Raw genomic sequence first — 26,247 nt, 5'->3', positions numbered from 1 at the left:
TTGGTGTTGGCCGGGCAATATAGAGAGAGAGAGACAGAGAGAAAAAGACAGAGACAGAGACAAGAGAGTCTCTGTCAGGACTGTCAGAGACACGTAAGGAATCTAGCAGCGGCAATGTCGGTTGATGTTTTTCAGGCGAAAGAACTTCAATAGTGACGTGACGATTTGTACATGTGGGAAGGCACAATCAATAATTGCGGTAATCGATGACAATTGAGATGCTTGATCAGCGTAGTAACGATATGTATGTATGTATGTACATAAATATATGAAAAACAGGTAGCGTTCTTATCGATAATATATTATGGAAATGTTAATATCTAAATTTACGTTAGGCGCGTTAGATGACGCCAGTTCGTCGAATAAATTTGAAACTCAATTCTCAATGTTCAATCTGCTCGATCAATAATCAGTTTTGTTCGCGCATTAATTCAAGATGAACGATGAACATATAATATATACACACGCGATAAGAAAAACAATTTATCTCATATTATAGTTCCTAAAAAAACAATATATAAGGAAAAAACTGGATTTAAATATATATAATTAATGATGGACAAGAAGGAAATTGTGTATGTGTGATTCCAAGTAATATATTTTTATAAACAAGACGTTAGGAAAAGAGAAAAAGAAACATGACAGAAGAGAATATATAAAGATTACATAAAAAGGTGAAAAATTTTATAATTAATTTTATAATAGATGAGAGAGAGAGAGAGAGATGAGAGGCGATAATAGGTGCTTTTCATTTACATCAAAGCTCAGATAAATCTCACTTTTGTCTTTCTTTAACATGGATGTTGAAGAAAGACAGAAGTGAGATTTATCTGAGTTTTGATGTAAATGGAAAGCAACTATTATTAAGAATTTGTTGAAATTATATGCGCAAAGTATGCGCAAATATATATATATATATATATATATATATATATATAGCTTTTATTAATACATATATATATATATACTTTGTAAAAAAAAGCAGGTTAGGAATAACCTGATTATGTCGTGATTACATTAAATTCTAATAGATATTCTAATTGATATATATATTGTATACATATATACACACATATACACACACACACACACACACACACACACACACACACACACGCGCGCGCGTGCGCATAATCATATTATATTCATTATATTGATTAAACATCTCCAAGGACCATAGAAAATGGCGATGAAAAAACGCTCATATATAAATTATTTAAATATCTGCAACTTGATTTAACATTTTTTTAGAATGAAAACCAACGACTTTGAATCGCCGTATAGGATATCTTCCAGGATTCCCAGTGTTAGTTCGTCCAAAGTAAAGCTCAGTGCATTTGGACGAGCTCGCAAGATTGGATGCGAGCGAAATATCGCTTCGGTGCTTCTTCAGCAACGGCAAGCGCTTCGTGTCGTTCACGAAAGCGTCGACGTTACACCGAAACCATTAATCCACACGGCCTTCAGCGTCATTGATGAAAACCAGACAACTGCCTTGGAGAACACTGGACTACTCCAGACGGGAAGCGGCTCTCAACTGATGGCATCTCCTTCGAGAATCAGCGGTCTTAGAGCTAGTTCGTCCATTCTCTTCAGATCTTCCTCGATGCCGTCTGATGATTTGCAAATGGAAAGTTTGCTATCGACGCAAGTTTGCGAGTCTTTGCCCGTCGAGGAGGACGAGGATGTCGCGCCGTCGCCATTCTTTCTACCTAGGTAGTATAATATATAATGATTAATATGTATATACGAGTATATATAGCTTGTGTGTGTGTGTGTGTGTGTGTGTGTGATGTGTAGTTTGAAATGGAACAAATCCAGTTTTTGAGGTGTTAGATTATTACAAAAGATTATTTTTATGCGATAGCTTTTTTTTAAAGACACACGCGCACACACACACACACACACACACACACATTTATTAAATAAACAACATAAAAAATAAAGAATTAAGTTAGAATTAAGTGAGAATTTAAAATCGAAATTTTTATATTGAAAATTTCAATTTTTAAATTTAAAGCTTTAAAATTTATGAATATACAAATATTTTATTACAAATATATATAAATTTATATAAATTTATAGAAAAAATTCTAAAATGATACAACTATAGTTTTTAGAAATGTTATAAATAAATAGTCAAATGTTTCTCTATATTTCGAGTTCTATTCTTATTAATGAGTTTTATTCTTTCCGAATTCTATTTTTATTTTTATTTTTAATGAACTGCATTACTATAACTTTTCTTATTTTTATACTGTTTTGTCATTAATATACCATTCGTATTTTAAATATAGTAAAATTTAGATCTTCTGTCTTTTATTCGCTTTCTCACTTTAGATTAAACCGATATTATCATTTTGTGCATGTGTGTCAAACTATTAGAATATGATTAGAGTCTTAAGGAAAAGTTAGTTAAGGTAGAAATACACAATGCATGTGTTTAATTATTTGACTTGCTAAGAATATGAAGATTGAACTGTGAAATTTGTAGATATATAATTATTAAATAATATATGATAATGGAGATTTTATTTGCTTATAGTGATGACTTGACCATATTCGCTGATCGCCCAGAAACCGTGACGATCACGTTGAAGGAAACGCAAACATACTTCATTTTTGAGATGCTGCAGATGACCGAGGATCTGCGAACGCTCGAAGGTCAGATAGTTCAACAAGAAAATAAGAATTACGAGTACGTGACAATAGGACCGGGCTCCGGTCGGAAACTACTGGATGCTGAAACGCAAACAATACGTGTATTGACAAAATCGCGTGGCACCTATTTAGGCATGAGACCTCGTAGAAATCAAGGCATATTTGTGAACAATTGGGTGATTCATGATACTTATGCAGCACCAGAATTGATGACAGAAAAGAATGGACGTATGATTGTACATACAAGAGAATCGATGAGCCGGATGCGAGAAGCGCAGGTAAAAATTTTTCCTCATATTTACATTTTCAGAGATAAATCGCTTAATAAAAATGAGTAACTTGAAAAATTCTGTCATTTTTTATTGAAAATGTTGCTTCTACAACTATTAAAAAACTTTGCATAAAATTTAATAAAATCTTAATATTTTTAATACATATAATATATAATAGAAGAGTATGGAGAGAGAGAGAGAGAGGAGTGGTGGAAAAAGGGGAGAGAAAGAGAGAGAGAGAGAGAGAGGAGAGAATAAGGAGAGAGAGAATATACATGTACACAGGGTCGGACTGAGGAATTATGGCGCCCGGGGCAAGGGACCAAAAAGTCGCCCCCCCTTCCCCATTTTAGCTTTCTCGATCGCGTTTGCCGACGTTATGGCGTCCTCCCAAGAACGGCGCCCTGGGCAACCGCCCCGCTCGCCCCACCCTTGCGCCGGCCCTGCATGTACATACAATTATAACTTAATGCGTATTGATTTTACGATATAAATTTTTTGTTTCGAGTTAAATAATTGTAAATTTCCAGAAAAATTTTACAGAATTCAATACATTTGATTTAACGTTATTTCTAATCGATATCTAATTCTAATATGAATTCTACGCACATTTACTTTATATAGAAAATAGAATATATATCTATATATAGAATAGATAAATATAAGAATAGAGAAAAATAAGACAGAAAAAAATTGAAGAATTAATAAAGTAATATGTAATAAAATAATAATATATAATATAAATTATATAATATTTATTTATATTTATATAATATTTGTGCATTATGTAGAATGTTTCAAAAGAAAGAGTTGGAATTAAAAGTTTTTAATTCGTAAGTCAATATTTCGGGAGATAATAACATCCGCGATAACATGTGTGTTAATAAAATATTAATAAAAACTAAAAATATACAAACTAAATATACAACTTTAGAAAAGTATTCGTCAAAGAAAATAATAAGTGAACAAAGTTTCTATAAAGAAATGTATAGATAAAACTTGTTATAAAAAGTAAGTTTATACTTTTAAGAAATAATCTTTATGTACGCGACAGGAACTTCAATACAAGCTCCCCGAATCTGAAGCGATCCCAGATGCGAATCCCGAAGAACAATTGTCTCGCATTTGCCGGCAAACACGTTTCTTAGATGCCGCGTGCGTGATGGAGCGCATAATCGCCAATAATGTGTTTGCAATGGCGCAAAAGCGCTTCACAGGCTTGACTAAGTGTGATCCGTGCGCCCTAGATCTGGAGTTCGATTATCGACTTGATCTACTATGGACATACGCGTGTGAAATGACGCACGATCGCCCTGTAGCAGCGTTCCGTTCTAGTCCGACTAATGCGCATCTCCTCGCCGTCGCTTACGGTGCCAAGATTAATTCCGATGAGACGAATGGACTCTTGCTGATCTGGTGTGCCAAGAACCCCAGTCAGCCTGGTCGCGAATACATGTTCGATAGTCCGCTATCCGACATTGATTGGAGTAAGGAGCGACCAAATCTTTTAGCGATCGGTTTCTATGACGGAAGTGTGAAGGTCATCGATGTCAGCACTAAGGAGGTGAATGTCATCAGGCAGAGTCGCAGGGAGACATCAGTGGCTTGCTCACCACACTGGCAGGTAAAAAAATTGTCAATTGTCATTATTTTAATTTCGATATTATATGTATATAAATGTGGCTCATATTTTGTTAGTTTGCATTTTGTATACAAGCACCAACATTTTAACTTTTATATCAAAATATCGAATTTGAATACGAATATTTTTAATTTTCATACCGCACGCTAATGAATAATTAATATTTTGCGCTTCTTCTATTCTGTAATTTTATATTTTATATTATATATACATATATATACAGGGTGTAAATAAGTGTAATAATCACTCCATTCATCGCATCCAGCAGAGACATCCAATTATTACACGCGGTTGCTAGATGCAATACGTAATTAAACTTGATTATTAATTTCAACGCTTCGTCGCACACCTTATAGTAACCGTGTAACATTGGGCTGTCTCTTTTCGCCGTGCAGATTGGCCGATCTTTTTTAATTATTTTCTCATTAATTATTGCAAAACGATAAAGTATTTTCTTACTTGGTTTACCGCTCTACTTATTCACCCGATGGGTGGGGTGATTATTACCGGATATATACCCCCCCCTCTCTCTCTCTCTCTCGATATATATATTTTCTATATAATTATATATATACAAAAATATTTCTTATATTTCGTTTATTATTCTTTAATACTTATAATATGTGATGTGTTGCAATGATACTTTAAAAACAATCGAGTTAAATTTCTTACCAATATCTTACCAATATCAATTTTCAGACATTTATGCATAATGTACTTGATAACATCATAATATTTCGTTGCATAATAAAATAATTGATAAAATATTCTTTATTTTCGCTACAGGTGCAGTGGTGGAGCGGCGACGAGCAGTTCGATTTTCAAGAGCAGATTTATACTAGTGATCAAGACGGTCGAATATATTGCTATCGTTTTAGTGAAGATTTTTTCGCCACAGAAATCATGCGCTTGTATAGAGTCGAAGGTAAAGTAGCCGGAGTTTCTAGAACTGACCATTGCGTGGCTTATGATGTGCCCATCAGCCGTCAACCGAGTGCTCTTGTTCTTCGAAGGCATCCCATCGTCAGTAACATTTACTTGGTCGGCTCCGACGAAGGTTGTGTTTATCGATGCTCCACAAATTATTTACGTCAACACATGGACAGTTTTCTGGCGCATGACGGCCCCATTTATTCTCTCGAATTCTCACCTTTTTGCCGGAAATTATTTTTAACCTGCGGCGCCGATTGGTGCATCAGGATCTGGGCCGAAGGCCTTACCGAACCGCTTATTATTCTGTCGACGGCGATGGCGTGTGTGAGAAGCGCCTGCTGGAGTCCTACATGTTCCACTATCATCGCCAGCATTGTCAACGACCAGATTTGTGTGTGGGATATTCGTAGAAAAATACACATTCCGTCGTCGGTGACAATATCAACGAATGGAACGAGATTGGTCGCCATTGAATTCACGACGAACGGGAATCAATTGGTAGTCGCTGATATCGAAGGTGTTATTTATGTCTACAACCTTGAAGGCATGCCATTTCCGCCATATAATCAAGCAAAAGTATTAATCGAGTCCATCCAGAAGGCGTTAGTGACCAAACCGGAATTGCTGAGGAAGTTGAGAAAGCTTGATTCGTCATTCTGATTGTTTGATTTTCGACGCAATGTAACGAGGTAAGTGTCAAAAGCAAAACAGATATTTAAAGTAGAGATTTGCGTTTAATCTATGATATTATTTCAAAAAAATTCTATAATTAAAAGATTATATCACATGAATAAATTTCGCATAAATATTAGAGAGAAACAATGTTTTAAAAAAATTTGATAAAACTATTTTTATATAATCAAGCTTTAAATATATAATATATAATCAATTTAATAGCATCTAAAAAATATTAAACTACTAATTGTGTAAGATAATAAAATAAATGGAATCTGAAATAACATAATCAATATAAAGCAGCTTCCTTATCGATTGTAAGCTCGATCCCTCCTCGTACCTCGCACTCCTCTCACAGTCTGCTCATCATTACGAGACACGATGGGCCTGATCATGAAAGAGGAAGAGAGAAAGAGAAGGGGGGCAGGGGAGGGGAGGGGAGGGGAGGGAGAAAGAGAAAGAAAGAAAGAGATAGAGAAGATAAAATAAACACTTGGATGCGCCGTGGGGTCTTTACCAGCGGCATCTATTCGCTTGCGGAGATCGGGTCTGGGCTCGGGGCTTTTCGGTGTATGAGAGAAGAGAGGGATCGCCCTGCTCTGTGTTACCGCTGCTCACGGGCCCGTACCGCCATCAGAGTAGGCAGTCTCTTATTACGCCCGCGCTCAGCTCTATGTGAATTCTAAATATTCTTCTTATTGTTAGACCGCTCGATTATAACGCGACGCTCTTACAGATATCACAAAATCTCGAAAGAGAGAGGGAAAGATATAATTTTAAATAGTTTTTGAAGACGACGACAATGGTAATGGATAACACGAATATCGGGAAATTGAAACTGACAATGAGTTATAAAATAAGAGATAAAATTGAAGATAATGTGAATAATGAATAATAATGACAGAGAGGACAACGCAAGAGTGAGCATAATTTCGATATAGAAATTATATCATAACACTATTGAGGCATGGATCTTTATAGAGCAAGAAAAAATAAATAATTTTCTTGATTATAATGTTATTGGAACTTTTGTCGCAAGAGAGCATAAACTAAAAGGTGTTGAAAAAGTTGGTATATAGGCTTAAATACATGTAGAATAAAACATTTTCATGTGAAATAGAATATTATTGATAATATGAATATTGGGACGTCAACAATAATGTTATAATTATTTTGCTATAGAGCAACCTTGTGGAAAATTAATAACAAATTATAAAATCAATTTTTTTAATAAAAATCATCGAATCTTTGTAAGTTGGCATTTTATAAAAACTCTATTGTAAATAGGCTGAATTTACAGAGTCTACACATGCACGCACGTACGCACGCACGCACGCACGCACGCGCGCGCGCGCACCCAAAGAGAGAAAAATAATGATTAAAAAAGTAATAGTTAAATAATATTTTAAGGTTGCGACATATCTAATTATTAAAAAGTTTATTTTACGGTGGAAAATTACAGTCTTGTTTCGATCGGTTTTTCTTTATCTCATATAGTTCTCCGATCTCGACAATCTGTGTAATATAATCTTTACCAGATCATATAATCAACGCAAATATAATTAATATAATTTAAATTATATACTTTAATAAGAATTAATTTACCAATTTATCGCAATTTTTTTCATCTGTAAATTTTTTATTCACAATGCGGAATTAATTTTTTTTTTTAAATGTACTTTTCCTCTTTTGGTTTTAATGATTTTAATTATTTTACTATATTCTATATTTAAGATTTTTACGAAACAATTTTGAATTTTCGAATAATTAATAATTATTTAAATTAATTATTTTCTTTCTCTTTCTTCTTCTTTCATAAGTATAACAAAGAATTTATGAACTTGGGTGGATTTGGTGATATCAATTATTCCGAAAATTTTATTTCCAACAAAAAATAGAGACACATTAGATTCGACATTAAATTATTGTAGATTAAGTAAAGGATTTAAAAGCATTTTCTATAATATCGAAATCTTGATTGAGTGTTGTGCGATAAATTCAGATTAGGACTATATATTTTTCGTGTCAAGCAGCGTAAATCGATAACGTAACGAAACTATTCCGTGAGTAAAGGAGAACGAGCAAGCGAAGAATCCTCCTCAGCTTTTGTCGAAGAGAGAGGCGATTAGCGGGTCTCGGGTCTCGGATCGCCTTGACAGTATATAGGATCACGTCGGCGTTGACATGCGCGCGTCAGAAATCTATGGCGGGACACATACATATATAGATTGCCGCCGCAATCGGTGATAATTTTTCATTCGAAAACATTTATTTTTGTTTATTGAAAAAGGAAAGCCAAATCAATTAATAGAGCCAAATAAAATAATTAATTGTTAATAAAGAGAAAATTTATTCATTAAAAAAAGAAGAGGAAAAAAATAACTTTGAAAAAGAAATAAATTCTTGTGAATTAATTATCAAGATAATATTTCTTCCAACGGATTTTAAATAGTGAGAGATTGAGAACATGGAAATAATTTCTCATATAGAATATCGTGTACATTACCGCAGATACACCGCGATGATGTGTGGAACTCGTTTTAAACTACAAATCCGAGATCGATGATTATATTTATTCCATAACATGAAATAGCATCCTAAGATCCTCGTTAGAATTTTGAAAAAAAAAAAAAAAAAAAAAAGGATTTAGAAATGAAAGAAAAAGGAAAACAAAAATTTTTTAAAACTTAAAATTCATAACATATGAAAGAATATGATATGAAAAGAACTTGATTTCATCAAAAAGAAAAAGACTAGAGTAGCTAATGTTACAAGTACAGGGAGATTGATTTGTTCGTGACGAAAAGTTCTGTCTGAAAAATCAGTCTACATAAGAAGTGATTGTTATCGTCAAGTATATTAGCAATTAGAGAACACAATGTGCAGATCAAAATGCACATTTTTACGCATATACACTAAGTGTGATCTATGAATAAGAACAATATAAACTAAATGTAACGGATAATACACAAGTAAGTACATGGAATATTTCAAACTGAAGTTTACACTGAAATGTTTTACCGAAGTTATTTCAATCAATCTTTATTATTATCGAAATTCTTATTATTTATTATAGCAGAATGATTATACAGATTTGACACAGATTATACACTTTTGCACTCAGTTAACAATATCCTTTATAAATTATTTTATTATATAACTAAATGTGATTCTTATTTTATTATGTAAAAATAATAAATGAAGATATAAATGCGTCATTTAACAGTTCTCGTTCAAGTATCACCGATGTTTTTGCAGACAAGAATTTTTACACAGAAAATAGATTTATTTAGTTGTGCTTTTTCGCGAGACAAGGGCACGCGCGAGAGAAAGATTAAGATTGATTTTAAATAGAAACATCGATGCTAATAATAATCAATCCAGAATAAGAGTTTATAAAATTTATCTTTTTAATCCTTTAAGATAAATCATAGAAATTGTTTAAATCGATATAATTTACATATTTATTAATAATTTGTAAAATTTATAGAAATTGGCAATTTTTTGTCTTTTAAAATAATTATTTTTCTAATTTAGAGATATTATAAAATATTAAGTTATACATATAATACTATACATACATGTTATAAAAATGTTATAATTTAGCTGTAATTCTATAATTCTAATATTCTATATAATAAAAATGTTGTCACACATAAACTATATAATATACATATATACAATATATGTGTTTAGAAAATTTGTTTATACATGTATAGTGATGCATTTCTATTTTGTGTAAAAAACGTTAGTTAATAAATTGAGTATCACAAATATTAACAAAAGAATGATGAATTCAATTTCTTAATTAATGATTTGTTTCTATAGACTCTTTGAAAGAAATGGTACACATGTAACGGCACTTTATAATATGAAGAATATTGTGCGGACGTGCATTTATAAAGCTATACTTGAATAATATAAATTCTGTAATATAATTGATTTATTATCTACAGAGAGAGAGAGAGAGAGAGAGAGAGAGAGAGAGAGAGAGAGAGAGAGAGAGAGAGAGAGAGAGAGAGAGAGAGAGAGAGAGAGAGAGAGAGAGAGAGAGAGAGAATTAAATTTCTAAAAAAAAATATTCTAGTTAAAAAAAAGCAAGAAATTTTAATTAAAATGACTACATTATAATTTATAGTTTGTAATTTTAAAAATTGTGTTTTTATCTACATGTATTATTTCATAATGTAATTTTTCCTTGTATAGGAAGAAGTTCTTTCACAAACTGAACGATGTTCGCTAGACTCTGCAGACAAACTCTAAACGGTAAGCTCTAAAAAATCTGATTTATACAAGTTATATTTTTACGTTTTAGTTTAATGAGATTATCTTAAATATTTTATAAGCAAGGATTATATATTTGCTAGTTTTTGCAAATTTCTTGATTCCGCTGCAATATCGTCTATCTAATTAAATCTTATATACATATAAATATGATCAGATTACTAGATAAATTTTGCGCATTAGCTTTATTTATTAACAATTTTTCAAAATAATTTCCGTTACAATTAATATGCTTGTTTATTTGAATAAACCAATTATTATTTAGAATCGTCCTATATCGAGAGAGACTTTAAACTTGATGCGCATCGTAAATCCATAAGATTTATAAAATTGACAGCATAGAGAATTGCAAGACTTATCTAGTGTGTATCATACGTATGTATGTATGTATGTATGTTTAACTCGAGGTTTATTAGGCGCAGTGCACGCGTCTAAAGTTTCAATATTGCGAACAACTTTTAAATTCTTTTCCAGTTCTTTATTTATAGTTAGTACGGCAAATAAATCTTCAAAATTAAATTGCGTTTATAGAACTTCAGTGTTAATATTATAGGGACCTCTAAATCAAATAGTCTTGAGCGCTTGCTATAAGAAGGTTAAAATCCATTGCATTTAATGCTGGTTTTATAATCATCAGGATGTATAATAAAGATGCGAATCCACCTGATGCGAGTAAAACTCTCGAGAGTAGCTCTCGGAGAGTGATTCTCGCAAATGGACATACCCTTGAGAGTACCTAAAATCGCGAAAATCACTCTCCGAGAGTTACTGTTGAGCGTTTTACTCGCGCAGATGGATTCGCACTTTAAGATGTATATTTCGAAGAAGAGAGAGAGAGAGAAAGAGAGAGATAGGGATAAACTTGAATAATATATTTTGAATATATAAAAAAAAGAAGAAAAAGAAAAAGAGATAAAGAGAAAGTTTAAGAAGGAGGAGGCCACTGAACGCAGAAACTATATCGTCTGGTTCATGTTGGGTTTATACCGCTCCAGCGAACCACAATGAACATGTACGAAATTTATGGCGTGCGGTTGTGTGGTACCGTGTGGTTTTCCGCCCACTCACACTCATACTCACGTACATACCCGTGATTTATACCGTCTATAAAGTAGTTATATAGGTATGTGAATAAAGCCGCAAAAAAAGAATAAGGAAAATTATTTCTCATTTCTCTTGTCGCGTGTTAATTTTTTTTTATATTTACAACTATACATGATGTGTCCAATTTTTGTGAATGATATTTTATGAACTTTTGTCGATTTTTTCACAGATTTAAATGAATTTTTTTCTTAAATAAATATAAAAGTGCTTAAAAAATATCTAAATATGTGAAAGATATGAAAATATTTGACAACAATAGAGCCGAGAAAAACAAAAGAGATCGAGAACTTCCGTATTCTCTCTCTTCCTTGCATCAACCTTGATTATCTTTACCCAGCTCTTCTCCTGGTTTTGCCTCGATGGTCCAACTTAAGCCACACATATTCTTGTGTACTTACACGGGCGTACGTGCATGTACGCCATTATAATTACAATGATTCCCTGCCACTTATGCCCGAGCGAGATTTAAATTATAGATATCCATTGCGTGGATCAAAAAGAAGAAAAAAAGAGAAATCCAAAACGAGGAGGGGCGAGAAAGAAAAAGAGAGGGGGGAGGGAGGGAGAGAGGGAATGGAATAGGGCAGTGAAGGGGTCTGGACAAGGCTCCGCAGTCGTGATTATAGGGTGCGCGCAAACTTTTCAGGAATCAGACTCACGTTGGAAACTCTCAGGTCATGGGTCAATCTTGCTCCTCTTCCTCTCCCTTCCATCCCTCTCGCTCCTATTTCTATTCCTACCACCTACTCCTTTTCGATTTTTCTTATCCTCTGATTTTTTTTTCATTTTACCAAATATTTTGCCGAAAATATCTCGATAAATCAAATCACCGAAGAATTTAACTAACTTGCAGACCGCGAAATTTCTCATGACTAATTTTGAATTTGTTTCGAGACAAATTGTCCAATTTATAGAAATATATTTTAGGGTTAAAAAAATTAAAACTGGGAAACTGTCGGGACGTAAAATGGCGACAGAATGCGCAGTGCCGTAACATATCGACTTAAAGTGGCGTGAAGTCATAAATCAAAGGGTACCGGTCCGCGTGCATCTCGGCTCCGGACGCAATTAAATCGTAAAACGCGCATCGCGTATTAATAATAATCAGCCACGCCGCGTCGTGGAATTTTTCTACGACGATAAATTCAACGATGAGAAATATATATTTCTCTTTTGCGAGAAACTTTTCTCGATCTATAATATTATTTACTGATATTATACATTGAGATTCCATCAGATGAGAGAATAAAGTCGCTTAAAGTCGCTTTTCTGTAAAAAAATAAAAATAAACTGAATTTTTACCATTGCTAATTTTTTTACAAGCTAAAGAAGAAATAAAATTTTTTTAAAACCAAATTAATATGTTAAGCAAATAAATATGTTAATTAAATTAATAATTAAAATGCTTGAATTATTTTAGATTCTTTCGATGCAACAATAATGTTGTAAAGTTGAATATCTTTTGAATTCTAGAGAAGTGATATTTCTGTCATGTTTCTCCTGCGAAATCCTTATCGTTTAATGCAAAAATATTTTCCAAATTTTTGAAGTTGATTCAAATTGACGAGAATCAGATTGGCGACAAATAGACTTGTGCAAGCGCGACACACACACACACACACACACACACACACGCGCGCGCGCGCGCGCGCGCACATTCTCTCTCTCTCTCTCTCTCTCTCTCTCTCTCTCTCTCTCTCTCTCTCTTTCTTTCTTCTTTATCTCTCTCAAGCACTCTCGACATTTATATACGCGCCTGTTCACCACCCGGTAAATATTATGCCGCGATCATAACGTATATCACGGCGGGTTTGGCGAGTCTTGTACGGAATGGCCATTAGCCGCATTCAATCACCATTACACGCTCACGTGCTTTCTGTACCTCGGTTATTCGTTTCTCTTAAATCCTTGTTCACTCTGGATTATTAAGATAAAAAATATATGCCAACCAGAAAATACATGCTAATCATGACACGGAGCAAACCGTGAGAATCCAAATTTACCACTCGTTTCACACTCGGATTGTCGGAGAGATAAAATTCTCCAACTGTTCCTATTAAACGTTTTCATTCTATTGTTCGACATATATATGATATTTTTTTATTTTACGTGATTAATTCAGAAATGTTTAAATAGTATAATAATATATTTGCCTTGGTTCTCTCTCTCTCTCTCTCTCTCTCTCTCTCTCTCTCTCTCTCTCTCTCTCTCTCTCTCTCTCTCTCTCTTCTATAGATATAGTTTTTATTGTAGATCTAGTTTTACTATATTCCAAATATTCCCATACGAAAAAAAAGTCTATAACACAGATTCTAATATCATATCATATAATTTTTCTCGCACGAATATTGTTGATAAAAGATTAAAAGAAATGATAAAATACAGAACATGAAAAAATGTCTTTTTTAAGTATGTCTTATTTTTTAAATATAAATATTTTTTCTACTGTGTACTATATATATCAATAACAAACTCTCTATTTTTTTCTGCTATTTTCCATTATTTATAATATTGCTTTCTCGTGTGTGTGTCCCAATTTAAATTCATAGTTTACACACATACGCATGCGCACATCACATACATGTATTGATTTCTCGCGATGAATTAATTCGCAATCGATCGAGATCCGCGCGCATCAGTAGTAGTTGCGCCGACAGCGATGTAACCGGCGTGCAAGTATTTCGGCCGGGTGTGGGTCTCGACCGGATTCCCGAGTCCCTTTCTTGGCCGCGCGGCCCTCGGATTCTTCATGGTTCCCAAGGGGGTCAGAGGTCGGTGGGCCCTCCTCCGCCTCGATTCCTCATCCCGCCGCTCTTCGACCCGCCACTTATGAACCGCCCATCTTCTCCCTTTCTTCCTCTTTCACGAAAGAGTTATTCATTCGTTCGCGGACATGACGAGAGACGTCAGAGCAAATTTTTGCAAAAATTGCAAAATTATAAATTAGAATAAACCGACAAAAAAGGAAGGGAAGTAGAAAGAGAAAGAAAACAAAATATCATAAGTTCAAAAAATATAATAAATTAAATATGTATACCTTTTTGTCCGCCAAACAAATAAAAAACTTGAATTTCTTTGCATGTATTAGATGATAAATATTTTATTCAACTCTTATAAAAATAAAATTGATGTAATAATTTAAATTGTAATAATATATCAATAGAATAATACTGATAATAATAAATATAAAATCTTTAAATTAAAAAAAAATTTGATTTACACTATTTTTCTTTTAACAGACTTTTAATCGGTAAGACGGAAAAATGGAAAAAATTAGATAAAAAAGAAAATTAAAAAATTACATATCTATATATATTATTTTATTTTAATTTATATAATAAAACTTTGATATACGCATACATATTAATGGAGTAAATTATGTCCCATTATATGATGCTTCTAATCTTAAATTTAGCACAGCAAGGTTTCTATTAATGTCTTTAATTATATATGTTATCTATAATATTAAAAACGTGTCTAATTGTAAATTTATCTTTATATGGATGCAGTGTTCGAGATCTCATTACAATCACTATGTGCGTGACGTCGATATTTCCATTGATCTATTTTATGGCAACAACACTTGATAGTATTTTTATTTGGCCGATAAAAGTGCGCGCAGGATGAATGCGTGCATGGGTTAAAGGGGGGCGGTTTCGTGAGACTCGAGCTCAAGTCCAGGGTCGTTTTTACGCGGTCTGATAGCCGACAATTACATGTGGTCACGGCGATTGGCCGATTCGTTTTCGCGGGAAACATGGACCAATCGAGGCACTGCGGGTATGACCTTCTCTCTTTCTTTTTCCTCATCCCGTTTTCTCTCTCCTCGGATTTCTCCTCTCCTAGAGTACTACTACACTCGACGTACTACAACGAGCTGCACGTTTAGTCTAGTCAGAGCTGTAGGTGAATCTGTAGCGCACCTGCAATTTTGCCATCTGCATTCTGTGATCGATGAAAAGTGCGGGAGAAGTGCAATATTATTTTTTTCGAGTTATTGTCCTTTTAATTTTTATATTTTTTACTCGAAGATAGTGATTTCTAGTCAGTGCGAGTGTGTAGTATATGAATCATTGAAAAACAGTTTAAAAGAGATTCTTAAAAGTACAAAGAAATTCGAATAGAAAAATCGGGAAATTGAAGATTCAAGGAAGATTTTAGAATATTGGTTGCGTATAAAACGACATTGAAATCTATCGAGTCTGAGAATTGTTATAATTATTAACTATAAAATTTATCGTAGAAATATGTCAGAATTAATCAGAAATATCATGTTTCTCGATAATAAGATTTATTATTTATTTATTATTTTCTGCCATTGTAAGAGTTAATTATGCACAAATTATTCTTCTATTTCTAGAGTAAGCGAGTCTTAAGCTTTATCTAATAACGAAACTAAAATGAACTACATGAAATGTCGTTCTCGCTTGCTCTTATTTTTGTCTTTTGTTCTTGACGGGGATTGTTTCGAAGAGTGCAGTTTCTATAGAAGATAAAAAGTCAGCATTTCAATTATAATATCACGACTTAGTTCGAGTAGTGAATTTATAATCTAAAAATATTATATATACCGATAGACTGTCAATTTACTAAATGTGTGTTTGTATCTAATTTCTCTTTCTATAAATAATAATAATTATAATAAAAAAATTCAATTTTTATGATATAAACTAGTCGTTTCGATTAATAGATGTAACATTTTCTTAAAATTTTTCAGGTTTCCCTAATAATTATACACATATAATTTATACACAAACACACACAAATCGAGAATATTTCCACAATATAAAACACAAAATAAAATATATATATATGCGCGCGCGCACACACTTTAACAAAAAAAATGTCAGAAAAACCAGTGTACATGTATATATAATGTGTGTATATACATATATATATAAAATAAAGCTACGTAATGTGTAAAACGAGATATATTAGTTGACAGTATAATAATTTTTATCACGAATCGATTGCAGCGATAACAACATTAATGTCAAGGAATGAAGTGATTTGAATGCGAGAATGTGGTTAATGATTAGCACTAAATGTTAATGAGTTTCCGCTATTCGGCGAGCTAAAAAAGCGGAAGTCGTCGCATAGCACAGGTAATTCTTATTTCTCCTGGTAATTTTTTTTCTCGCGACCGATATATAGACATCATCTGTCAAACGACATCCACAAAAGAGGCACAAAAAGTTGCTTTCGTATCTTTTGCCTCGTCAAAGAAACTCGATAAGAGCTCGGCCGGATAGCGATGGGAAACGAGGATTTAATAGTAGATCCGGGTAGATCGTCCGAAAATGCAGAGTTCATTACGAACCGCAAAAGAAATTCCCAGTGATTTTTCGTCATCTATTCATAGGAGAGATAGAAAGAACACTGAGGACAAATGATCCGTCAAAATATTTTCTAACAGATTTATCTTATATACAGCAGGTTTTTAACTTTTTTACATATATGCTATAATAAAATAATAATATATGCGAGAGAAAGAGAGTGGGGGGGGGGGGGAGAAAACTCGAGAACCTTAGTATAAATATATACATATGTGTAAAGTGATGCATTGTGCATAAATCGACATTATAAATTTAATTTTTTTCATCATTTCGAAACATTGATTCTGAATATTGAAAAATTAATACATTATGTAACATGTGATATTTTTAATTTTCAAAATTCTGTTCTTGGACAAAAATTATCTAAAATAATTATCTAGAATAAAATAATTTTCTAGAGATGGAAACAATTTTTGTATGTGAACAAATTACACTTATTGTTAATACGAAGAGAAGGAATAAGGAAGAGCGAGCTGATTGTGAGGAAAGAAAAAAAAGAGAGTATTGAATTTGAAAATTAATTTCTATTAAAAAATCTAGTAACATTATCGAAAAAAAAAAATATATATATATTTATATATGTAAGAAGTTTTTCTCATCAAAAGATATTCATACGGCTATATTAAAAATCGCGCACTATATCAGCTGCTACTATACTTGGCAGCGCACGTGTTTGTCACGTGCAAATGGATCGTCGTCCGACTATGCATCATCCAAATGTATATTCATACATAAATACATCTGAAACGTATATATACATATAGTAATATCTGAATTGTCGACGAAATTTCTCGATATGGAAAATATTTTTGTCTTTATTATTTAATACTATTTAATATTTTTATTTTATGAAGAAAAAGTTATATAAACATATATCCTAATCTGCTTCGTTGTCAAAATACAAAATGTTATTTATTAACATAGTGTTTTACAATGTTTTACTAATGTGTGCATTATGCATTTTATATTTATTTATATTTTTATACGATATATTCTCAAAAGCTTCTTTTTTATGATTTATTTAATAAGAATTTAAGAATTATAGCAATTTAATATAATAGCAATTATTTTATTTTTATATATCCTTTTATTTTATTTATTTAATAATTATTATATAAGAGAGAAATTGTGAAAGTAATATTATTTATTTTGTACATTTCTGAGACATTATTCTTTAGTTCAATCTTTTTAAATCTGTTTTCTTTCAATCCATTTTAAATCTATTTGTTTTAGAGGACCCGAAGAGGCGACACTCCTGGAGCAGCGAAATCGATTATCAACTTGTCGAAACGGAAGTTGTAAACATTTCGGGAGAAGACCCCGCAAGTTCCCTAGTTTCCTTGAAAAACAACAGAATCTCCTACAAGGTATTGTATTAAATTTGTTGCATAAAACGTTCTCGTCCTTTTTGTAATTTAGTTTTTGATATGATTTATATAACTAATAAATGCGCAAAAAAATTTTTTATATTTTTCTCTTCAAAAGGAATAAAGAATAAAACTCGAATGTAACATGAGAGAACAAATTATACATATTTACAATTAATCAAAGAAATAATAGATTAATTGTATATCGAATATCATATATGTATATGTATAAAAGATATTCAATCTTTTTAGAGATTCTCAAATTAAAAAAAAAATTTTTTGCAATAATTATACAGGGTGTCTCACAACTCTTGTACAATATTTTATGAGCGTATTCTAGAGGTAAAATAGAGTCAAAAATTCGAATACAAAAATGTTGAGGCAGCGATAGTTTATTCCGAGTTATAAGTGATGAAAGTTTGCCAATGATATTGCGCGAACGATTTTGCAAAAACCGACCCTGCGGCTGTCTTTCTGCTTTTACTTTTTCGTGAAGTTTCTTTCTATAAATTTTTATGACAATTTTTTTATTTAAATATTATTTAAAAAATTAAAAATATATATGAGAAAATTGCATATATATGAGCAAAACATGATTTTTAATTAATTATTTATTTAGGAAATATTGGGTCTAGATGTTTAAAGAATTTAAGGATTAAAAATTATTCCTATGAATAATTGCTCTTACTTGAAACTCTTTGTAGATTTAATTAAATAAAATTGTTTAGAGTATCTTTGTATGTTTTGTACATACATGAATAATTTTAAAAAAGATGGCAATGCATTTTGCATTTGTTAAAATTGATGAAATTAAAATTTTAATAAAACTTTGTCACAAGTTAATAATTATCATTAATTAATTCATTAAGTTTAATTAAATTATATAGCACATTTATATTTTACAATTAAATTACATTTTAAATCTAATTTAAATTATATCATCTAATAAAAATTTTTTCCTAATATTTTCATACTTTAAAATAAAATTAAGAGATTTTACGAAAACATGTCAGAATTAAATAAATGTTAAAACTTGTGTAGTATTCCGTCTCGTAAAGTTTTGTACATCATTAGAAAAAATTATATTATTATACAATATAAATAATTTGCTCTCTCTCTCTCTCTCTCTCTCTCTCTCTCTCTCTCTCTCTCTCTCTCTCTCTCTCTCTCTCTCTCTTTCCTCTCTTATTAATATATGTATATGTACAATCCCCTTATTAGTATATTGTAATAGATTCTTTTTCAGATTTTTATTTTAAAAAACGTGAAAATTATTATCACAATAGTTCGCAGTTTTTCTTCATTTTTATATAAACATATATTTTTTGTATAATAGAATAAACGCAATGTAACATAAGTAGTTGCCACGCAACTACTCGAGTATTACATCGAGAATTATTACACCAGCTGTATTACTGCGCTCTAATAATTTTGTTCCAATGGAATATCGCTGTGTTATTTAACGAGAGATACCGTGTTAATTCGTGGAAGAAGAGCAAATAAGACACGCAAATCATACATGTTCGTGTAACGTCCGTGTATACGATCTCGTAAGACAAGAGGATATCGTGAAAGACTATAGCATAAAATAGAAGCGCGAATTGTATGAATATATAGCTTATTTTCAGATATATTGTACGTAAAATGGCTAAGAAGGTCACTGCATTTTTCTTCCTCGTCTCTTTCGTTAATTTTTTATAATGCAAATTTTATTATTATTTTTTCTAATGCAAATTTTAGTATTAGAGAGATGAATGGAAAAGCCAACGAACGACAGATGCAAGTATATTGTGTATGCATGCAATGCCGGTTATGCAATTATTTTAGAAAGATTTACTTAATTTTTATTTCAATAGCAATGCGCACATTTATATTCAGACGATATACAGTTTGATTTATAAAGTAATTTAATTTATAATTTGTCAAGTTACTAAAATTCAATTTTTATTTTATATATAATTGTTAATTAGAGAATCAAATTATACTTTCTACAAAAAATTAAAAAAAAAAATTCTAATTGTACGTATATTCCAAATATAATTATATAATAGTTACATTTGCAAATTTTTAAATAATTATTTTTCTTCATGTTTGGATAAATGGCGTAGATTGGTAGAGGGAAAAAATACAAAAAAGTACAAACAGTGCAGCGGTGAAATCCTTACTCCGAGATTTTGAACAGAATGGCATTCTTCGATTGTTGAGAAAAATCGAAAGAATTTCCCGACGAAGAAAATGAAAAAGTGAGGTATACAAATGATGGCATGATAATTCGAGAAAGTCAAGATCTTAACCGCACAACCAACACATATAGAGCGGAAGTAAAGGATGAAGAGCGACAAGAAAATGAAGTAGAGAAAAAGAAGATAGATATAAAGGTCGAAATGAGGAATAAAACGGAGGCGGAAACAAAAAGGAAACGAGAGATAAGTTAAGATTGTAAACTCTCGGACGTTTCGGCACGAAGAGGAAGGATAGGTACATGAAGGAAGTGGCAGCAGGCAAGGATGTACTCAGGGGGTCAATGGGGTTAAATATTCCACGCGGAGAAACTTCACCATTTCGTGCGATGAAGCTCCGAGAAAACGTAGAAACGTGTGATCTTTATATGTATACATGTAACATTTTCTCCTTATGCGCGCTCGAACCAGATAAATTAATATTGCCACCAAAAAATTATTGCGTCGGAATATTTCTATGACATGTATTAATAATATTTGTATCGTATTATTGCGTATTTATTATTTAGTATTTAGCGTCTTTTTCGTCTTTTGGTTAATCTTAATCGATTAATTTGAATTGTATCTTGTAAAAGAAAAACTTTATTTTCTATTGATTTAATTTTTTTTATATTTACTTTATATTTATTTTTTTTAAATTTGCTTACTTGAAATTACTCATCTTAAAAATTGATTTCTCTTTACTAAATTTTTTTATACGCACACGTACATGCGTGCGTGTGCATTTTCTATTTTATAGTTTTATCCACGATATCTGGAAAAAGAGATACTGTGCCTTTCAAGCGTGTAAAATGCATCATCTTTAATATGCATCCACGAGTTTATCGAAATCACGAAGCGATATCTGCTAGCTCTTAAAGATAGAATAAAAATTTCCTGCAAAAAGCAAAATTTTTACCGATTGAGAAATAGAGAGATAGATGAGGAGAATTGTTTCAAAAGTATGCGCGCGAAAATGATGTACAATCATCTACAATGTTATACGATCAATTTTGATAGCCGTTCATAAAACTGTGAACTTTATTTCCCTTTTCTCAGATCTTATCTGATGTTGAAAGTCAAAATAGTCGAGTTCATTAATTGTCATTCCATCTCATTCTCGTTTCATTTTCGGCGAGTTGCTAAAACATTTCATCAGCACGCCTTTTAGTGTTATAAAATCACTACCAATTAAATTGCTATATAATCGGAAAACACAAATTATAGCGCTTTATCACACTTCCACGAGTAATATACAATTCATCCATTTTAATTGCACTTTATATATATATACATATATGTATATATATATGTGTGGTATATATTTTTAGTCTCACATTATATCAATTGGTTGACAGAGAACGCATTTTCTAGGAACATGGCCGTTCGCTGCAGACGGTGGACTTGGTGGCGGACTGTCCATTGCAAATTGTAACAGATAGCTCTAGATCGCTGTCATTCTCAACGTTGTCCACGTTCTTGCCGTCTTCGACGTTTGCCGCATCGGCGACGAGCATGGGACAACGATCAAGTGCTCTGTCGCGTCCCAAGATTTCGCTGACCTGGGTCTTACGTGGTCAACAGCAATCTGGATCCAACGGCACCTATTCAACCACTAATGGCAACGGAAGTAAAAAATCCCTTAATTTTATTTTTATTCTTATTTTTATTCTTATTATTTCTTTATTCTTTTTTAAGTTCTTCAAGTTTATTTTGTTATTGTATACGCACATACTTGAGTTTATTTTGTCATTACACACACACACACACACACACACACACACACACACAACGGCAAATTATTATATATTAAAATGATCTTAACAACAATATTGATTAATGTTTAAAAAGAAAATTAAACTTTTGTAATCTCTTTATCATTAAAATGTATATATATATATATTGTGTGTATATGTATGTATGTGTATATATTAATAATGAATTGACACAAATTCTTGTTCATCAAGATGCAAACAGTGATCGAGATCTTTTGTCGCGCGGCAGCAAGGAGAGATCTTCGAGAAGGAGCCTCAAATGCTTCAAGGAGAAGAACGCTGCTGACAAGGAGAATATCGAGAAGAGTGTTGAAAAGCGTGAAAAGAAAATTATGCATAGACTCGAGAAGATGGAAAGAATCGAGGAGGTAATTGTGCATACATGTAATTTTAATCTAAATAAATTTTCTTTTAATATTTAAACTGTTCCTCTCTTGCAGAAAATTTTCTAGTGTTCAGTGCGATTTCAACATCGAACGATATTTCTCATGCTTCAAAAAATTATTCCAGCCTCTACACATACATACATTTCTTTCAAAAATTATCAAATAATTTGTGTAAAGTTATTTTTTAAGATAAACATTTCTCTTTGCACAAGAATGTTTATCCTTATAGTAATTGTTATACATGTATATGTGTATATATAATATTTAGCATCATGTTTTATATATTTTAATTAGAATAATTTTAACATTTCTACTAATTATTTATCCTGAAACTTGTATATTAAATAACTTTTTTGAAGTATAATTTGTATCGAATCTCTCTCTCTCTCTCTCTCTCTCTCTCTCTCTCTCTCTCTCTCTCTCTCTCTCTCTCTTCAATATCAAAATACTCGAGATAAATGTCTCGAGAAATTAATATATCCTATCTTTTTTGCACAAGTTTTAACAAATAATAAATTTTATATCTGGAAATTATTACTTGTATTTAATAGTAATTCAAGCATTATTTATCATCTGTTATATAAATATATATAGTTATCGTTTCTATTAAATATCTATTAAATACAAATTTATGATTCGACTAGAGATATTTATTATAATGTTCTCATATATTTTCGTCAACTTGATTTTATTATTTCCGAATATAATATAATTACTTTTTCTACTCTATTAATAATATTCTTCTTTTAAATATTTTTTTCCAAGACTAGCAGCAAAGAACCGATCAGCGATGAAAGACGATTGGATAGTACATTGGAAAAGTATTTCGATAAAGAATTTGTCGGTCTGAAAGATATAAAGGAGAAAGAGAAAGTGAAGAGAGCTACATCCGAGCCTTCTCTATTAGTATCTCACGAGTCAATGTCAACATCCAGTGGACGAGAGAATAATAAGCACCGCCGACATGGACGAACCAAACGTTCATACAAGCCCAGTAGATTCCCCATCAGTAGATCAGGTTACGAGATCGCCGATCTGGACGCGTTCTTGACTAAGGTGTTTTTTTATTATTTATCTCAACTCGTAACTATTATCCATTTATTATATAGTCGCATTGTTTTATTTGTAATATATAAATATTAATATATTTAGCACACATGTAGGAAAAAATAATATATATATATATAATATAATATATTAATATATTAAATGTATTCATTTCATCAAATTTTAGAGACAGATTTAATAAAGCTTCTTTCTCAACGAAAATATGATAAAAATTTATTAATCGACGTGATCGTAATTTTTAACGTGTTATACTCTGGAAATTAAGTATTATTAAAATTTTAAGTATTAAATTAAAATTTTGATGAAATAAAATCTGTAAAATATATAAAATAGTAAAATTAAACGAAATTTCTACCTTCTATTTTTTTCCTCGAATATTTACACACACACACACACACACTTTCAATTATTTATAACTCGAGAATTATGAAAACTAGTAAAATTATTAAAACAAATCAAATTCAATTGATATAATTTAAATAATAATGATATATATACAATATATATATATTTTGTTTATATAATTATCTCTCTATTTTATAATAATAATAATAATAGAATAATTCAATTTTTTCTATAAAGTTTTTCTAGTTTCTACTACTTGTACATGTTTTACAAGATGTAAGAATGATATACAATTTATAAAATCTTTAAATCTTTAGGCATCTATAGAGAGACCGGCAAACATCCCAGTCGTTCTATCTTTTCCATCAGTATTATATCAGACTCGGGGCGGTATTCAAGATGAAATGGCTCTTCCTCTGGGTACAGTCGTAAATGCTATTTTTAAAAACCAGGCCTGGTTGTATGTCCAAACACCTCACGGCCAGGAAGGCTACGTCGGTTACTCCGCTTGTTTGCCTTTGGGAATCTTACCTCATCCCACGCGAGGACCTTGTTGGGAGGATTCTACCGATATCTTTCCCCGACCTCTTGGTAAGAGAAAAAATTTCCTTCATAAGATTTAAAAGTAAAAGAAACCTTAACGATGTATAAAAAGTTATATATATTTACTGTACTTAATACTTGTCATCAAACACACGCGCGCGCGTGTGTATGTGTATACACATTTTAATTAGATTATACAGGTCAAGTCATTTTGAAATATCTTCATTATTCTAATAATAATAATAATAATAATAATAATAATAATAATAATAATAATAATGATGATGATAATAATAATGATAATAATATTACAAAATGATGATAATAATAATAATACAGAATTAATTTATTTTTAATTTAATTCATAATATTCTACTTAAGATCTATAAAGAAATTTATAAAATATTTGCTTTCTTAATTTCTTAACTTTCATCATTTCCTCATCCTTTTCAGGAAATATGACGGATACAGAAAAGTTGCGAGACACCAGATCGGAATGTGGGGTAAGCCGCGGGCGTAGCGGCAGGATCAGACGATGTACGACGAGAGATGCACTGTCGGCGTGCGGTGAACGTAGTGTCGATCGGCTGTATCTGAGGGCGGCGGCAAATGCACGCACCAAGGGTGGTTCTCGGCACACGCTGCTAGTGATCAGGAGTGATTACGAGGCAGGATCCGCGAATGCTCTCACCGTCTTCAAGGGCGACGTAGTCGCTTTGCTGAGCGATCACATAAGTGACTGGTTCTGGGTACGCTCTAGGGATGGTAAAGAGGGATTCATCCCTGCTGTTGTCGCTGGACATGGCTTTCTTTGAGACTATTTTTTTATCCGATGAGATTTATTTAACGATGGCGGTTTTGTTCACGCGAAGTGCACAAAAGGCGATTACACATGTCGTATAAGTATGTGCGCATACAGCGTATCGTTTTCTCGAAATAGTATGTATATCTTCGCAATAGTACCGTAATTGCCAAATTATTATTCATTAATAAATCATATTTTATATAAAACATGTAAAAAATTAGTCCTTTTTGAAGTATAATTGTACTTGGTAATAAATACATTTTTAATATCTTTATTTTATATTTCCAATTTGTAATTTTGAACGAAATCATATTTTCAGTTATATATTTTTAATCTAATAATATGTGTACGTGTATATATATATATATATATATATATATATATATATATATATATATATATATATATACATGCATTCAATATGCACTTATATATATAGTGCATATTGAAGAAATATTACATTGTGATAAAAAATAATTATTTCTTAGTAACCATCAAAGTATAAAATGAATAAAATTTTAAAATTTAAAAATAATTATTAATTAAAAAATAATTTTAATTATTATTTTAATTATAATTATTTTATTATTTTAATTATTATTTTATTTTATTATTATTTTAATTATTATTTGTTATTTTTATTATTTTAATTATTTTTAAAATTATTTTACAAGTTTTACATATGACAATTAACAAAAGTGTTATTAAAATTTTTCGCCAAATATATTTATAAATTTCTACATTTTTTAATTTACTCTACGTTCTTGTAATTTTATCAATTTTTTAAAATTTTGTTCATTTGTTATTCAGTGCTTTATCATTAATATATCAC

The 26,247-nt window shown here is 31.4% G+C and overlaps 1 protein-coding gene across 10 annotated transcripts; it reads left to right on the top strand.

Moving 5' to 3' along the window:
- The first annotated feature begins 121 nt into the window (after nucleotides 1-121).
- LOC145941255 (dynein axonemal intermediate chain 4) lies at nucleotides 122-25,749 on the top strand. 10 transcript variants are annotated; one of them, XM_083047264.1, is made up of 8 exons: nucleotides 6,059-6,197; nucleotides 10,390-10,449; nucleotides 18,141-18,274; nucleotides 21,868-22,123; nucleotides 22,461-22,636; nucleotides 23,420-23,710; nucleotides 24,385-24,658; nucleotides 25,064-25,749. In XM_083047264.1, the coding sequence occupies exons 2-8, from the start codon at nucleotides 10,416-10,418 to the stop codon at nucleotides 25,423-25,425; spliced, it is 1,527 nt and encodes a 508-aa protein (XP_082903390.1). In that variant the 5' UTR covers nucleotides 6,059-6,197; nucleotides 10,390-10,415; the 3' UTR covers nucleotides 25,426-25,749. The 10 variants fall into 10 exon arrangements, 7 of the variants coding, with proteins under 7 accessions (XP_082903389.1, XP_082903388.1, XP_082903390.1 ...); XM_083047265.1 differs by lacking the exon at nucleotides 6,059-6,197 and adding an exon at nucleotides 6,638-6,988; XM_083047266.1 differs by lacking the exon at nucleotides 6,059-6,197 and adding an exon at nucleotides 7,006-7,103.
- The last annotated feature ends 498 nt before the right edge of the window (nucleotides 25,750-26,247 follow it).

Source organism: Prenolepis imparis, unplaced genomic scaffold (genome assembly GCF_030444845.1).
Source record: "Prenolepis imparis isolate NDT839.2.m4 unplaced genomic scaffold, iyPreImpa1.0 SCAF_9, whole genome shotgun sequence".
In the NCBI taxonomy this organism is placed as follows: domain Eukaryota; kingdom Metazoa; phylum Arthropoda; class Insecta; order Hymenoptera; family Formicidae; genus Prenolepis; species Prenolepis imparis.
This window is presented reverse-complemented; position numbering and strand designations above follow the sequence as displayed.

Excerpts from the sequence above, each read along its gene's own strand:
- LOC145941255 (XM_083047263.1), top strand. The coding sequence starts at position 207 with ATGACAATTGAGATGCTTGATCAGCGTAGTAACGATAT. Across the intron at positions 1,717-2,545 it reads TCGCCATTCTTTCTACCTAG|TGATGACTTGACCATATTCG; the intron begins GTAGTATAATAT and ends ATTTGCTTATAG. Across the intron at positions 4,558-5,361 it reads CTTGCTCACCACACTGGCAG|GTGCAGTGGTGGAGCGGCGA; the intron begins GTAAAAAAATTG and ends TTTTCGCTACAG.